This window comes from Eptatretus burgeri, chromosome 13, assembly GCF_056783735.1.
Source record: "Eptatretus burgeri isolate ZD-2024b chromosome 13, Ebu_testis_v1, whole genome shotgun sequence".
Lineage (NCBI taxonomy): Eukaryota > Metazoa > Chordata > Myxini > Myxiniformes > Myxinidae > Eptatretus > Eptatretus burgeri.
Window position 1 is genome coordinate 34,363,512 of NC_140973.1, and position 18,178 is coordinate 34,381,689.

The 18,178-nt window shown below is 40.6% G+C and overlaps 1 protein-coding gene across 9 annotated transcripts in view; it reads left to right on the forward strand.

Annotated features, from left to right (window-relative positions):
• The window catches only part of LOC147014221 (neuronal cell adhesion molecule-like), a 395,545-nt gene that overhangs the window by 286,218 nt on the left and 91,149 nt on the right, over nt 1-18,178 (forward strand). For all 9 annotated transcript variants that reach the window (XM_085851995.1, XM_085851996.1, XM_085851991.1 and 6 more), the window contains 3 exons: nt 2,649-2,764; nt 7,795-8,002; nt 8,705-8,827. In XM_085851995.1, the coding sequence (XP_085708121.1) occupies nt 2,649-2,764; nt 7,795-8,002; nt 8,705-8,827 (447 nt within the window). The remainder of the gene's footprint in view (nt 1-2,648; nt 2,765-7,794; nt 8,003-8,704; nt 8,828-18,178) is intronic.

The window sequence follows — 18,178 nt, forward strand, 5'->3', positions numbered from 1 at the left end:
GGCAGCCAACAACTTTTGAGCTAGAAGACTGTTAAATGTAGAGAGGAACAATATCTGGTCTCACATCAACAAATTTTGTACAATGTGTTACGAACAAGTTCAGAGCTATACTTTGTTGCCAAGAGTAGACCAAATACCCTGTCAAAAGTCAATATTAATGGATATAATTTAATGATCCTGCATTTTCCTCACTGTCAATGTTTTTCAAAATACCCCTGCAACAAAAGGTAATTTTGTTTAAATGCAATGGTCTCAGGGTCATGTGGGAGCATGCACAAATTGAAATGTACAAAGACATTAGAAGACAACAGATAAGACAGTTAAATGTATTATTTTAAGTTGAGATACCAACATCATTATGAGAATGCCAAGTCGGCCAACCTGAGTATTCTCCACACACCTATTCCAGAAATAGCTAGTCCACAGCATAATTTACAGTGTCTATCGAAAGTCTACACCCTTTTTCAAGATTTTCACTTTTTGTTGCCTTGTAGCCGGGAATCATATTGCATTGAATCAAATGTTTTCCACCTTTATTTACACATCGTAACCCACACCTTCCAAGTGAAAAAAAAAATTCTACAAATTTCAGAAAATTAATTTAATATAAAAAATTAGAATATCTTGGTTGGATAAGTGTTCACCCCCCTGAGTTAATACTTGGTGGAAACACCTTTGACAACAATTTCAGTTGTGAGTCTGTTGGGATATGTCTCTTCCAACTCTGCACACCTTGATTGGGCAATATTTTCCCATTCTTCTGAACAAAACCGTTCAAGTTCAATCAAGTTGCATCGAGAGCATTTATGGACAGCAATCTTCAAGTCATGACAAAGATTTTTGATTGGATTTAGGTTGGGACTCTGACTGGGCCAATCAAGGACATTTATCCTTTTGTTCCTCAGCCACCCCAGTGTATATTTGCTTCGGGTCGTAGTCGTGCTGAAAGGTGAACTTCCATCCCAATTTCGGCTTTCTTGCCAAGAGCAGCAGGTTTTCCTCTCGGACGTTTCTGTATTTTGTCCCATCCATTTTCCCTTCTATCCTGACAAGTGTCCCAGTCTCTGCTAATGAGAAACATCCCCATAACATGATGCTGCCACCACCATGCTTCACAGTCGGGATGGTGTTCTTTGGGTGATGTGCTGCATTGGGTTTGCACCAAACGTAACATTTTGCATTTAGGCCAAAAAGTTCCATCTTGGTTTTATCAGACCACAAAACTTTTTGCCACATGGCTTCAGAATGTTCAGAGTGTTTTATTTTTTTTTGCATACCTAAAACGGGACTCAAGGTAGGCTTTTTTGAGTCATGGTTTCCTTCTTTCCACCCTACCATACAGGCGATACTTGTGGAGTGCTTGGAATATTATCACATGCACACAGTGACCAGTCTTTGCCAAAAAGGCATGTTGCTCTTTTAACGTTGCCATTGACCTCTTGGTGGCCTCTCTGTGATCAGTCTCGTTGCTTGGTCATCCAGTTTTGGGGGGACACCCTGATCTCGGCAGGGTCATGGTGGTACCAAACGCCTTCCACTTCTTAATGATTGTCTTGACTGTGCTCCAAGGGATATACAAGGCCTTTGAAATATTTTTTTACCCATCCTTTGGTCTGTCCCTTTCCACAATTTTATCTCAGAAGTCTTTTGAAAGTTCCTTGATGCTCATGGTTCAGTCCTTGCTGTGAAATGCCCTACCCAATAGAATAAACCTCCAGGAACAGCTGATTTTATTTTGAAATAATCAGAATCACTACAATTTAACACAGGTGGAGGCCAATTAACTTGGTGTGTGATTATGAAGGTGATTGGTTACACTTGAGCTAATTTACAATTGTTATTATAAGAGGGAGGTGGACACTTATCCAACTCAGATTGTCAACACTTATCCAACTCACACTCAACTCAGACACTTATCCAACTAGTTTTGTATTTTTAATTAATTTTCTGGAATTTGTAGAATTTGTTTTTCACTTGGAAGTTGTGGGTTACGATGTGTAAATAAAGGTGGAAAAAGTCTGATTTGATGCAATTTAATTCCAGTCTGTATGGCAACAAAAGGTGAAAAATTTGAAAGGGGGTGTACACTTTCTATAGGCACTGTCACAAGAGAGAATTATGTTGTTTCATCTCCCAATGTGAGATTGATGATGGTAGCTGGCACTATTTCTGAGATTCCATACGAGTCGCTTCTCTGCAGCTTTGTCGCGGTATATTCTTCAGTGGAAGTGCACTCTCTTTCAGTGCGAAACCCTTGGCCTCTCACGTCTTTATTTCAGTCGATCCACACTGACATTTAGAAAATCTTTTTCACTTACTGACAGGTTTTGCTCACTGTGCCTGTCTCGTCTTGGCATTCTGCCTGCGTTTTTTCAGGAAATTTTACAGATGAATTGATGGCAGGCTCAGCCAGTTGTATTAGAAAACTGACGTTTTAACTGAAGTTTGTGAGCAAGAGGTCAGCTTTGTCAAGTCGGGAGGGAAATAGACTGTGGAAAAAGGATGTACTTTCTTGTGGTGTATCTTCCTCATAGAATGAACCATTCTTTAGGGCAAACACTGCATTGGAAGGCCAAACTGATTTAATCCCATTGGAGGCCTGATAAGCCCTAGCGAATCGTTAATCTTTTTTTCCTTTATCATTGCAGTTCCATTGAGTTTTCCCAAAGAGTTCAGGCACACTGAGGAGAACAGCACTCAAGTAATGCTGCATTGGCTTCCTGTTCCTGTGAATGAACTACGTGGACATCTGAAAGAATACTTGGTAGGCAGGCAACTCTACCTCACCATATTCTCTCCATCTGTGCCAAATCCTTTTGGGTTTAACACCTCATGGATTTTATTACCTCTGCCACTGAAGGTGGAAGGAGGTTATGTTTACATCTCTGTCTGTCTGTCTGTTTGTTCCTTGTGAAAGTTGAAGATTTTTCGAGTATATTGCTTGGTTGCATGCATTATTCTGTCTGTCTGTCTGTTTGCTTGTCTGTTGGTTTGTGTGTTTATCGCCGATAGGTCACAATTTTAAACCGACCTTCGCAAAACTTTACCACATGGTTGAGTTCGTCATAAGCAACAAGCCTATTGTTTTGAGGTCAAGAGGTCAAAAAGCTAAACATCAGCCAAAGGTCAACAGATTTCTCAAATTTCTAAAATCCTCAATTTTCATCTGATTGATTACAAATTTGAAGAGGATTTGCATATCAGGTCACTGAATTAAACCACCAATTATTTTTGAGGTCAACATAGGCCAAAAGGTCTGCATCGGTCGACTTTCTAAAATTGTCAATTTTCATCCGATCGACTTGAAATTTGAAGAGGAGTTACATATTTGGTCATTGAATTCAACCACTTATTATATTTGAGGTCAATTTAGACCAAAAGGTCGACATAGGCCAAAGGTCAACAACTTAGGTGGAATTTCTGAAATCCTCAATTTTCATCCCATTGATTTGAAATTTGAAGAGGATTTGCATGTCAGGAAACTTAATTCAACCACCAATTATTTTTGAGGTCAACATCAGCCAAAAGGTCAACATAGGCCATTTTTCTAAAATTGACAATTTTCATCCGATTGACTTGAAATTTGAAGAGGAGTTGCATATTTGGTCATTGAATTCAACCACCGATTATTTTTGAGATCAAATTAATTTTATGGATTTCGCAAGTTTCGTGCTATGCATGACATATCTTTCTTTTTTTGTTTGTCTTTTTGTATGCAGGATATCTCAAAAAGTAGTGTACGGATTTGGATGAAATTTGGTGGGCAGGTTGGACGTGTGACAAGGAAAAATTGATTAGATTTTGGTGAAGATCCGGGTTCGGCTACTACAATTTTTCAGTGATTCTTCACCAATGAGAGAGAGAGAGGGCCAAAAATTATATCTAGCATGATATCTGAAAAAGTTGTGGACAGATTCAAACATAACTTGGTGGATGGGTTGGTTGTGTGACAAGGACAAATTGATTCCATTTTGGTGATGATCCGAATCCAGATCCAGATATGAGAATTTTATAATTTTCAAAGTGATTCTTCACCATTGAGAGATGAGGCCAAAAACAATATATAGCATGATATTTCAAAAATTTATTGGGCCTGATGTGATCTACTGCATCTGACATTGCGTGGCAGAGGTTTGCACTCTACCAAGTGCCATTCTAGTTTTCAATGTTTTTGCACTTTTGTGGTTATTGTTGTCTTCTCATATTGCTCTTAATGAGGTTTCAGTGGGATTTTGAATCAATGTGTTTGGATTAAACTTGACTCATGTGAACCATTGTTATCAGGAATACAAAATGTATGCAAAACTTAGTTTAATGTGCTGGCCATAATGCTTTAACAGAATCATTCTACATGAAACTGTGGAAAAGTAATTGCACACTGGTCGGAGCTGATAGCATCCAAGGAAGGACTTTGCTTTGTGCAAAGTTCTAAGCAAGGCCCAACCTTAGAGGCCAGATTGGCTCAAAAACACGATGGTGAATAATCTGCAAAATTGTATAAAGGATTTTCCACAGAGGCATACCTGTTATTGATGTAAACTAGAAATACAAGAAAACCCAGTTCACTGCCCTGAGAGACACCAGCATCCAAATGAGAAAGAATGCCACCCAGGGAAATGTGCTACTTTCTTACATGAAATAAATCCACCAGGCGTTCAAGCAGGAGATTATTGGAGGATATTTTAGAGAGTAGAGTGGCATGTCAGTATTAAATACTTCTGACATGTCCAATGACATTGCCCTCACCTCTTTCTTGAGGTTCAGAGTAGATATCCATTGCTTAAAGCAAACACTCACAGCACATCTATAGTGTATTGAGTGGCTGGAATTGAAACCAAACTTATTCTGTGACTACAGCGTTGGAGGAAATATAAGACTGAAGGTCAGCAGAAATTCTTTATTCCATTGCCTTGCAGATGGTGTGCAGGAGGTTACACTGGTCTGTAGTTCAAAATAATACTCTTAAGGTTTTATTGACTTCCCCAAAGGATTATTTATGATTTTTTCTTTAAAATCAAGAACTAGAAAGAGCAATCCTACATTGCAGACCCTTGGTCGGACTTGTTTTGTGTGGTACATTTTGTGTGTCAAATAAATGGAAGGATTTATGAAACGAAAGGTCAATAGTTGCAAATGAAAGGTCTAAATGGTCTAAAGGGCAAAGGGTTGAAAAGGGGGGAAGGAAGGTCTGAAATGGTCTGAAGTTGTGAAAAAGTCAGAAGGTTTAAATAGGTCAAAAGATCTAAAGTGTCTTAAAAGGTCTTAAGGGGTCTAAAGGGTGTAATTTGAGGACTAACTTGTCTAAAGGGTCTTAAAATGTCAAATAGGGGGTCAAAATTGTTGAAAGGATATTAAATGCTGTGAAGGTCTGAATAGCGAAAGGGTCTAACAGAGTTTAAAGGGTCATATGGTTTTAAAAAGTTCTCAATAGGATCTAAGGGGTCTGAAGAGTAGAAAGGGGTTTAAAAGGTAGAAAAGGTACATTTCAATAATACATAATTAATGGACATAATCACGGTCTAATAGTACATCATTTATCGACATACTCATGGTCCAATTCACGTTCAAACAGGATGGATTTTATAGACGTTCATTATGTTCCATTATAATTATCATTATTATCATTATGGACAATTATCATATTATTATTATGATCATTATCATTTTGTAACATTTTAATTTTGTTTGATTATAATTATCATCATTATTATCATAATCATTATGTACCATTGTCATTGTCGTTATGTGTTATGATCATTATCATGACCATTATCATTTTAATAGAATGTAATTAATAGACATATTTACATTCTGTTTGGACAAACAAGCAAGGAAGATGTCTTGCATAGCACGATACTTGCGAAATCCAAATAAAGACAGGTTTTGATTGGTGAATCAATTCAGTGACCCAGTATGCAAATTCTGTTCAATCGAGCAGAGTACCTGGCCTCTGGGTGGGTGGAGATTGTGCATTATTGCTGAAAAATATAGTCTGTGTATTGCAAGAAGACTCGATACATGTCTGTGCTGTGTGCATTTATACATGTCTGTCAAACACTTGGAACATGTCATGCAATCCTGAGAAATCCTGTTTCTCAAAAACCATCGCAAAGAGGTTCAGTCACTCAAACTCTTGAGTCTCACTCTCAGCCATGTTCTCTCTTGAACAAGCCACATTTCAAAGTTGGCCTCCTCCAAAGCCAGATGGCGACTGGGCATCCTCCATCATGCAAAGTCCTTCATAGGCACACCTGAACTCCTATACACCTCCATGGTTTTCAACTGCAGCTTGATGGAGTACTGCTCTCCCCTTTGGGCTGGCTCCACTGCCTCACACCTTGCTCAGCTTGATGCCGTGGAAACTCTGTCCCCCCCAAGTATCTGCAGGACAGACAGTCCACCAGCAACTCCCTCAGAGTGAAACTGCCTAAATCTCAAACCACTACTCACCTCCACTCATTTATTCCTCTCTTTTCCCACCTGTAGAAACACTTTTCATACTCTCTTCAATCTCATTCCTCCCTCCAGGTCTTCAAGACAGTTGTTCACGTCCATCTCAGGTCACCCTCCATCCAAAGCCATGATTTTTTCTGCACTTGTTAAGCCACCCCTACCCCTCCCAAGATTTTGCTGATGTATCCACCTTGTCCACCCCTTGCATTCTCCCATAACCCTCATCATTACCTGCATCCCTGGTTTGTCCATCTCTGTATACCTTCTCCCTCTACCCTGCTATTTGCATTTCCCCTTTCTCCTGCTGTTCCCTTTGTCTGTTCTTCGTCCTAGCTTTTCCACGATCTGAGACCATATGTGAATGTGAAAAAAGACGTGATGTCATTCCAGTGTGTATATGAGAAGAACTATAATTTACTTGTTTGCGATCTTAAAAACATTAAATTGTTGAGCTTTAATCTTCATATGAATTTTTTTTTTAAAACGTTCCAGTTATAACAGGATTTTGAAACTTTACCTTGAAAGTTGTGTTTTTGGTAGAACCATACATTGACTAAGAAACCTGTATCTGAAGACTGTGAGAGGTATTAGTTTTGCATCAGCTTTGACTTTTCACCCTTGAGAACTGAGTGTTCCAATTCAGTCATCAAGTCCTATTGTTGCTGTACATATGTTGCTGCACTGGTTGACGAATGTGGATCTTGGTGATAACACTTTCATGTGACTTTAGTGATCACACCAAAGTCACAGATGATTGGATAGTGAAGGACTTTTGAAAATGGATCGGGGTGCTGCCACCGCAACAGCCTACTCTTTGCAAAATATATTGTGGAATAATTAACAGCCTCCAGAAAATCTCACAGAGTAGACGCAAGGCTTCATGTCCTTCTAAAAGATGGGACACTGATTGATACATTGCTCTGTCCACGAAGCACCAAAGATGACAGTTTATGATTGGGTCAGGAATCGAGCCAAGACAACACAACTCAAAGGCAAATATGCTCCCTCTGCACTATCCTGGCCCCATCACTTTCATCCCCCCATGTAATTAAAAATAAATAAATCACTCGGTTTTGCATGCCCAACTTGTGCATTCATCAGGAATTTGCATATTTTGTGTTGCAGTAATGCTTCGAAATGTCTGAAATATTGACAAAAAGATAATTGCATTTATGTGTCGCAAGATTGTTAAGCAATTCCTCCATATTTGTGCCGGTTGTTTCCTGCAAAAGTATATTCTTGTCAAGGGCCTTTCAGAAGCCATTGCCTTTTCTACAGCTATTAGACAGGCTGTTCAAGTGGGTGTCATTTCTCATCTAATCTACCATTTGTTGCCTCCAGGTGTCCTACCAGAAAACGAGGGAAAATTCAGGTCGACAGCGGCGACACGTAAAAAAGGAAGTGTTCAAATTTCCGCCAACGCAGACGTCTGGGATTTTGCCTGGCCTAAAGCCTTTCAGCACATACAAAATGGATATCCGGGTGGTGAATGGAAAGGGGGAAGGCCCTCCAAGTGACCCCCCCATCATCATTCATATGCCAGAAGGCCGTAAGTATTGCGATTCACATTGGCAGTTTCTGCCGATCAATTGTCGAAGTTCAAACTCTTCAGCTTCTTCTTCTTCATTTAATTCTTTCACATGCAGCACAAGGCTACAGGGTAGCATAATTGGCTGAGGGTGCGGCGGTGCCACTGATGCAATTCCCTCTGAAGGTTGGGAATTTGTAATTTTTTCAGGGTGCTGGCAATAGCTTTCCTACTCTTTGTGAAGGACACCATGGGATCTTTAACATCCAACAATTAATGCTGGTAGACAGGGCACCCATTTAACATCCATCCGAGGGACGGCACACCCAATGACGAATCACCCTGCCTGTGAAACATCGGGATGATGGTTGACAGCTGGGTCAGGATTCAAACACAGGTTAGAAAGTTCAGAAGCAAGTGTGCATACCTCAAGGCCATCATGTCATTCCCATAATCTCTTCTATGAATCGTTCTATAAGTAAATGCATTTATCTCCCTGCCTTATACTGCAGCGCACTTGTTTAAAAAGACCCATTTTATGGAAACGTTCAAACTCAAACACCTTATCCACCTTAGTTTCCTTCTTCATTTCACTCATCCTATTATTCCATCGCAAAAGAATGGTACTTGTTTTTTGTTGAGGCAGAGATACCTCTGTCCAAAGATACTTTATTTGTGTCTTCTCTTACTTTGTAGGGTAAATGCAGTATGTCTCTTTTTCAGCACCTGGGCCTGTGAAATACCTCCGGGTAGTGAATCACAACCTCACATCAGTGTTGCTGCAGTGGAAACCTCCGAGGCATCCCAACGGCATCCTGAAAGGATACAAAGTGGCTTATCAATCCAGTAAGTAGCTTACTGGTCTTGTAACTCACTAACTAAGTCTAGTAACTCCAAGTAACTGCGGGTGGATGTCCAACAGGAACCGGTTGTTGCTTTTCATTGCAGATGATGTTTTAAACATTGTAAGGCTCCTGATAGCCCTGAAACGTTTGCGTACGGCTCCCGAATTGCCTGAAAAATACACACAGTTGCCTGTGTTTGTGGTTACAAGGCATTCCTTCTTAAAATGCTGCTTGGTGTACCAGAAACTGTTGAAATATTTCCAATTATGTTGGTGTTTGTTACTTTGTTTGATCAGTAATTTATTATTGAATATGGTTTTGGAGATTTGATTCAAATTCAAATTGAATTTTGGTGTGTCATCAATTCTGTGACTGAGGGTGGTTAGAACATGGAATTGAAATCTCAAATTTTATGGGTTTAAATCTAACGACAAGCATTTTGATGATAAGCTTCTGGAAAACACATCAGGGTACTTTTATATTAATCACAAGGAGGAGGATTGCGGGAGTGAAGAGGGGGGATAGAAAGAGGATGGATGAACTGAGAGAGGAGATTTGTGTGCAGATGAGTTTGAGGGGGAGATTGGTGAAATGCTGGCTGAGATTGGCTGGACACTTGGTGTGAAATGGAGGACGAGAGAATGGCAAGAGCGGATAGGTTGAGGGAGCAAGATAGGAGGAAAAGAGGTAGACCATGAGTGAGATGAGAGGATTGTGTGAGGAGGGACAGGTGAGGGTAGTTAGAGAGTGGAGGGAGTTGACTGAGAACAGAGGGAGATGAAGGAGTATTGTGGTCAAGGCAGGGCAGAAGAGGCAGGAAGGGAATAAAGGGAAGAGGAGGAGGCAGAGAACATTATTAGATCATGTAGAAACGCATATGGTATAGGGGATTTGAATCTTAGTTTTCTGCTAGTATGGTGAGCCAGGGGTTCAGAAAGGAACATAAACAGGCTAACCCATTATGATACCTGCTCGTTTTTCAACATAGAAAACACTCAGTTGGTTCATTAATGACCTTCAGGGAATGGATATCCTTTCTGTACCCACCCTGGTCTGGTCCACACATGACGCCAGTCCATTGAATGTCGCTGGTACTTAATTATAGTTTTAACTCAAATTAAACATGCCTTAATTATGTTTAGAAACAATGACCTTTTTGAAAATTCAAACGGTGGTTTACATTTTAATACTGTATGGTATAAACTTGATTTAAAAAAAATGATTGGAATCTCCTGCGATGAAGCTGAGTCGATGATCCCATCACTTCGCCATTGCAGACAGGTTGGTAGTGTCTCTGTCTTCTACCGCTTCCTTTCTGGTCTTGCACCCTCTGCTCTTGCCGTGTTTTGTGCCCCCCCCCAAGACCCCCCTCCTTATGTTTCTGCATGGTACACACGGACCACCAACAACCCCCTTCTGGTTAAACTACCTCGATCCAGGATCACTGCTCACCTCCACTCATTTGTCCCTCTTTATCCACACCTGTGGAACCAACTTCCACATGCTCTTCAATGTCATTCTTCCCTTCAAGTCTTCAAAACAGCTGTTCACCACCATCTCATCTCATATCGTCTCCAATCCAAAACCATGATATTTTCTCCCCTCATTAACCACCCTCGCCAACCCCACCCAAATCCCTCCTCCTTCCAAATTTCCAGTTTTCCCTCCTGAGAGTTTCCTTCTATATCCATCTTGTCCACCCCATGCATCCTCTCCTGCCTCCAATTATCTCCCACCATTGTTTGACTAAGTCTTCCTCTCTGTTGGTCTTCAACTCTGTTGCTGGTGTTTCCTCCCTCCCTCTACTGTTCTTTTTGCATCATGTTTTGTGTCCATGTTTGCATCCTGTTTTTGTCTTTTACGTCCTGATCCGTTCTGTGTACTTGTTCATCCAAGAGCCCCGACCATGTATACAAAAATACCACGAGATATTGTGATGACGTGCACCTTGTTCAAGACCTTTGTGAAGACCACTTTAATATGGAATCCCTGCGGATGTTACTGTATATCCAAACTGCTAATAACTTTCCTGGGTTTTAATGAACTAAATTACAGACTCTAAAAGCCTGCTACATTTATTGCACCCTTGACCAAAATATGGTTTTAAAAATAATCACCGATGTTGAGATTAATTGTTTCAAATAGATCATACATGCTATGAAAATGATATGATCATTTAAAGACCTCCAGATAGGTAGCTTTCTTTTAAAGAGTTCCAAAATATATGGCAAATGGTAATTTCTGTAGCTGTGTGTTAAAGTATCACCTTTAAGAGAAAAGGATGAAAAGAACACCAAGCTCTCCTCTGAGCATCGACAGTGTACATATATATTTAAAGAAAGAAAGAACTCTTCTTCTTCTTCTTTCGGCTGCTCCCGTTAGGGGTCGCCACAGCGGATCATCCGTATGATCCGCATAGTGATTTGGCACATGTTTTACGCCGGATGCCCTTCCTGACACAACCCTGGTCGCCTCTTACGACACAGGGATATGGTACACCTATTTTAACCGGGGTATACACCGGCCCAGTACACTGGTACTCATTTCGCCGACCTCGGAAGGATGACAGGCTGAGTCAACCCCCTGGTGTATTAATTCAGTGGCCCAACGGGGCTTGAACTCAGGACGTTTTGGATCCCAAGCCGCTGCCCTAACCACTGCGCCAACACACCAGGCTTAAAGAAAGAAAGAACTACAGATCATAAATGGAGTTTGGATTTAAAATGCCCTGAAGAGCAACTGTCTGTCAACTCTACAAAATAATTCTTATCCTTCTTAATTATTAACAACGAAACTATTTCGGTGAATCGAAATATAAACTGCAAGCATTTTTGTCAGATGGAATGCTAACCTCCTTCATCAATTCCCATGCTGTTATTAATATTATTAAAACATGAAAGTTTTATCCTAATGAAGATGTATCATCATAGAGATCATTATCATTAGCATCATAATAAACCAGCTGTTGAACATCGGATATCAGCGGCGTTTGAATCCTGATGTCCACCTTTCGTTCATCATCACTCTATTTATAACCATAGCTAAATAACATCACAATCACCATTTTCACAACTGGAAGTTTCTCAACATGGTGAATGTTGTCATTAATTTTACTCTCATTACAGTTTTCATTATCTGCAATACAAAGATCATATGGCTATCAATGGTTTGATTAGTGATGCTTGCTTGTTCGATAAATGCTTGTCGTAGGATAGATCCACCATTGAGAGGCCAACTCAACAATGACGACAGTTTAGTGAGAAATAGATAAATGATCCTATTGGAAACATTGTCAAATATGTGGGGTGATATTTAACCAACAAAAACTTTTGAACTGATTAACATTAGTCATTTTTCGGTTGATTTTATTGTGTTGACAACATTGTGAGGTTACAACACGTTATGGTTTATTGGCACCTCATCAGCTGACCACGTGAGTTGAGCGAGGCTTCAATCTAAAGGCCCGGTCACACCTTGACGTTTTAGCCAGCGATGGCAACGTATTAAAATGTATGTAAAACGCTGGCTGACGTTGAACTTTTGATGTTTTTTTTTAAAGATTCGGACGTATTCATAGTGACTTGGTCTTATGTATAACGCATTGGTAACGGACACAGAACGTTTCATTGTGTTATAGATAACTTATACCAACGAATGCTGAACCTGTTGTCGGCCTACACAACCGATGCCCAACGATAGTCTAACTTAGGCACAGCGCGTTGCACGCATCGCCGACGATGTCGTGACATAGCCTATTAAAAGGCTGACGCACAACGATTCGAATCATAACTGCCGCAGAAATGGAAGTGACAACATCGCGGTCACACCTTGGCGATCTTGCCAGCGTATGCCGACCTAAGAAAAATGTGTCTAAAACGTTGGGGCACGTCAAATACGGTATGAGTAAGTTTGGTATACGTGAGTAGAACGCTAAAGTATGCTATCATACGTCGTAGTAAGTAGAGTACGTCAAGAAATTTTAAACATGTTCAAAATTTTTGGACGTACTCGGCGTATGACACACGTTCCGCATGCGATGGGGATAAGTTTTGCACACGATATGTGGACGCTTACACACGTCCACAAAGGCTACTTATAAGCTACTCATAAGTCGAAACACGTCGCGGTAATGTCTTTTTTACGCGAAACTTATTTCTAACTTATGTTTGATGTGCTTTGAACCAATTCTTTACGTAGTCCCAACACACATCGACGTATGTAGACGTATTCCAATGACGTCTTCCGGTCGACAGAAAAAAATAAATGAACGTGTTTCTAGCTTACAACTGCCATATAAAGACGTGTTCCCACCTGTTTTGGGAATTGGTATATAAAAATGCTGCTCATAAAAGGGGAACCTAACAGTGTTTTCGAGTCCTTTTTGAGTCGATGTCCATGTCAACAGTAACAGTATTAGTATTAGTATTAGTATTAGTAGTAGTTTGTTCATGTTGGCAGTAGTAGGTGAGTGTGAGGGGGAGGGTGTGGGTTATGATGGATCGTCCTTGCGTCCGCGTGTCCACGGGTAGGAGACATCTTTTCACCATTGTTCGAAGTTCTTCGCGGCTAACTTTTTATGGGGCTTTTTCAACAATGAGCCTTGCTTGTTTTTACGATTTAGGTCTATTCATAACGGGTTGGACAAATGCACAATGAACTAATAATGTGCATAGAGTGCTTTGATTACTTATAGATACGGTATACCAACGAATAATTATCTTGAAGCCGGCGTTCACAAACTATGCCCAACGATAGCCTAACTTATCCATATCGTGCGGCAGTTTATCTTTGCCGGTGACGGAGGGTTTGCTATTCATAGGCTGCCACTCAACGATTTAAATGGCTGCATCTCCACGATTGAAAGTAGACGCTTGCGCTCAACAATTGGATTTTTTTTTTACACTCAACGACTTTTAAACGGTACCACTCAGCTATTTTCATTGTTTACAATGAACGATTTAAATTGCTGTCACTCGCCTTTGTTTATTGACGCTGGGGTTTTGAAATTTGAAGCGTTTCTTCTGAACGTGTTAAAACGCTCAAACTCGACTATTTTAAATAGACGCTGCCGATGGACAATTGGAATCATAGCCAAGCTAGACATCGAAGTGTGAACATCCTCGTCATGCCGAAGAAAAGTTTGAAGAATGCTGCAAATAAGTGTCCTGGCCGTGGCCGTGGACGCTGACGCAAGGACGATCCATTATACCGACGTCTTTCAGCCTATGAGTAACTTAAAAGTAACGTCTGTCGATGTGTGGCAACAATCGCGTAACGTGCCAACAACACGTTAATCATAGGTTAGAAATAAGTTTCGGGTACGCTAAACATTACCTCGGCGTGTCTCAACTTATGATTAACTTACAAGTAGCATGTGTTGACGTCTGTCAACGATCACAGACCGTGCATACAACTTGTGGCCAGCGTAGCGGAACGTGTGAGTCATACGCCGGCATACGTCGTGAAATTTCAAGCATGAAAAAATTTGAGGACAACCAAAAAGTACAGCGTTTAAAGCCAGCGTACAATGACGTATGGCAGTGTTTTTCAGCATGCTCTCAATGTTATCAAAACTTACCCATAACGTATTCAACGTGTGCCAGCGTTTTAGAAAAAAAAAATCAAAAATCGGCATACGTTGGCTAAAACGTCAAGGTGTGACCGGGCCTTAAGATCAGCTCAGGGTTATGCAGCATGTATGATGTACGTCTATATGTATATACCGGGCATAGTGGCGTGCGCCTGTAATCCGGCTACTTGGAGGCTTGGGTTGGAGAATCGCTTGAGGAGACGGGTGCTCTGTGCTGGGCCACGCTATGAGAGGGTGTAAGGCAGCCCGGAATCATGGCGAAACCCAATCCTTATCCCTGTGTCGTAAGAGGCGACGAGGGTTGCGTCAGGAAGGGCATCCGGTGTAAAACCTATGCCAAATCGGCATGCGGATCATAACGGATGATCGGCTGTGGTGACCCCTAACGGGAGCAGCCGAAAGACGAACAACATGTATATGTATATATGTATATATATATATATATTTTTTTTTTTGAAGGTAAATCGAAACATGTGGAGTGTGACGATCACTCCACCGATCCCCATTGGACACAGTCCACACCAAAGCGTCGCCTCCAACACAGAGACCTTGGCCCGGTGACTGTCAAACAGATAAAGATTATATGGTCATCATCAGCTAAACATCAAACGGAACCACAATCCGGATTTTGGGCATATTTGCTCTCATCAGGATGGCATACTGATAAATATCTAACCAATAATGACCACATTCATCGTTTATACATCAAACGCACCTCCTGACTATTATGGTGAGCATCGCCGTGAATTATGTCTCATGATGTGATCGGTGGGAAAATCGAAACATAAGTAGTGTGACGAGCACTCCGCTGAGCCCCATTGGACACAGTTTGATGTATAAATGACGAATGTGGTCATCATTGGTTAGATATTTATCAGTATGCCATCCTGATGAGGGCAAACAAGCCTGAAATCCGGATCACTGGTTCTGTTTGATGTTTATCTGATGATGACCATATAATCTTTGTCTGTTTGACAGTCACCGAGGCCTCTGTTTTGGAGGCGACACTTTGGTGTGGACTGTGTCCAATGGGGATCGGTAGAGTGCTCGTCATACTCCACATGTTTCGATTTCCCCACCGATCACATCACGTGCTTTCTGGTTGAATGGCTTGCATTAGCAGGAATAATTGTCTGGGTGGCAGACGGATGGTTGTTCTGTGCGGATTGTGCGGTTTTACTGTGCGAGACATGATCCATATCGATGCTCACCACACCAGTCAGGAGGTGCGTCTGATGTATTAATGATGAATGCGATTATCATTGGTTGGATATTTATCGGTATACTTACCTGAGGGCAAATAAGCCCGGAATCTGGATCAGTGGTTCCGGATGACGACGACGACTATAATCTTTGACAATCGCTGGGCCGAAGCCTCTGTGTTGAAGGCGATGCTTTGTTGTGGACTGTGTCCAATGGGGATCAGTGGAGTGCTCATCACACTCTAAATGTTTTGAGATATATATATATATATATATATATATATATATATATATATATATATATATATATATATATATATATATATACATACATACATACAGTAGGCTAGGCGTAAGTCGTCACCATCGGGACCGAGAAAAAAGTGACGACTTAGAAATGTGACGACTTACGCGTATGCGAACATTCATGATGACTGTGGGGTGAAGGATGAAGTCGCGCGTGGCCTGGACACATATGTGTGAGAGCCGGCTATTGTACCAAAAGGAAAACACAATCCCGGAGCATAGGTGGGGGTGAGTTGCTGAGTTGGAAAGTGATCAAGCAAAGATGGAATTCATGAATCAGTTTATCAAAAGTAAAGATAATGAACAACTCTGTAAGACAACTCATATACCATCGGTGATGGTATGGTGACAAATTACATGACACACAGTCATCGTGGTGATGATTACCACTCAATGCCTACGTGTAAGTGAGTGCGGTAATGTACAAAACAGGCCAATATAAAACCATGATCGGACTTCAACACTAAGCTCGATCGATCCTTTACTTCTTCGTGAAGTAATCAGTTATGTTTGACCGCCTCAAACTATTGGGCATCTGGTGCATGATAAAGGTTTCAAACCGGTCATTGTATTCCATGATGTTGGCTGGGCAATCCTCCACCGAAAGACAGTATCGGCCGAATATTTGGCCGAATCGGCTGAATCGGCCGAAACCGAATATTTGGCTGAGCCGACATTTGCCGAAACCAGATGATGAGCGCGTCATCGACATCTTCAAAGGACACACATTTCACGCATTTTACACTTCCCACCGGCCTCACGATCTTCTCCACTTGTCCAAATATCTTGCCCTTATTCTTCAAGATATCGTTCAATGTCTGCCGTTTGATGTCCAACTTCTCAGCTATGTCTGTTTTCTTCATCAGTGGATTTGCCTCGCAAAACTGGATAATGTCGTATTTTTCTTGGTAGGTTTTAGTTGCAAGCTTACGCTTCGTCGCCATTGTCCTGCCTGCAGTGCGATCAACGTGTGTATGCAGTTATAAATAGCCTATCACTGGCGGTGTACACCAATGAGCGAGCATCACGATTCCATGAAATCGGGCTTCTCATGAGGCAGCAGTTCCGTGTGACGAGTTAGGAGTGGTAATTTACTTGAGTTTCCTTTACGTGGGAATGGACAACATCTGACGACTTAGACGAAGTGACAACTTAGAGATGACGACTTACAGAGAGAGGGATGACCCTTTATTCAAAGGGATTTAACATGAGATAAATTCGGGACTTTTTGACGCTGCCGACTTACAACTTGTCTACTGTATATATATATATATATATATATATATATATATATATATATATATATATATATATATATATATATATATATATATATATATATATATATATATATATATATATATATATATATATATATATATATATATATATATATATATCTCACACTGTTTGTAACCATGAGTCAAATAAGAAGAATTGCAGCAACGAACCTGCTTGCTTAACGATCATGGAAGGGAGTGAAGGCTTTGAATTCGTATATTGATACTACAAGGTAACCCAAAATTCCAAAATTGAATATAAGATCATTAACTGTGGAATTCCTGTGAATATTTTGTTGAGCAGACACTTTGAAGGCACAATAATCTACAGGCAACCCAACTTGCTGGTTGAAGAACACACATTGGGGCTTTCTGCACACAACTGTAAAATCACTGTCTGAGACTGACATTTTTTGAGCATTAAGACGTAGCTTAACAATTTTATTTTACTTCTGGAAGTGCTTTAATGAATGCCACTAATTAAAATGTCTACATTTGCTGGCATTTCTGCAATGGCAAATTTGGCGAGATCGCAATAGTTCTGAAAAGTTTTTAATTTAGAAAGTACTTTGGTTTTGTGAACCAACACGGCAATGACAGGAGAGAAATGCCTAAGCAAGTTTCTTCCTCCTTGGTTTTAACGATCTCTCATTAGGACAGCTTTCCTGTTTGCTTTTCTCATCACTGTGGTTCACTGCTCAAAGAAAAGGCCACACTAGTTGATTGCATTGACCTATGGGGTATTCCTTGTTCAGCACTGTGATAATCGTGGGTTTTAGTTAGATGTGTCTTCTTTGAGGCATCAACACCAGAAACAGTTGATTTTATGCTTTCATGTATCTGAGCTGAAAATTTCATTTTTATAAACCAGAATACATTATTTTTAAAGTTTTTTTTTTTCTCCCCGTAAAATTATCTCAGTTGTACAAACACACATATGAAGATGTTAAAAACGGCTTAAGTGCAAGAACTAT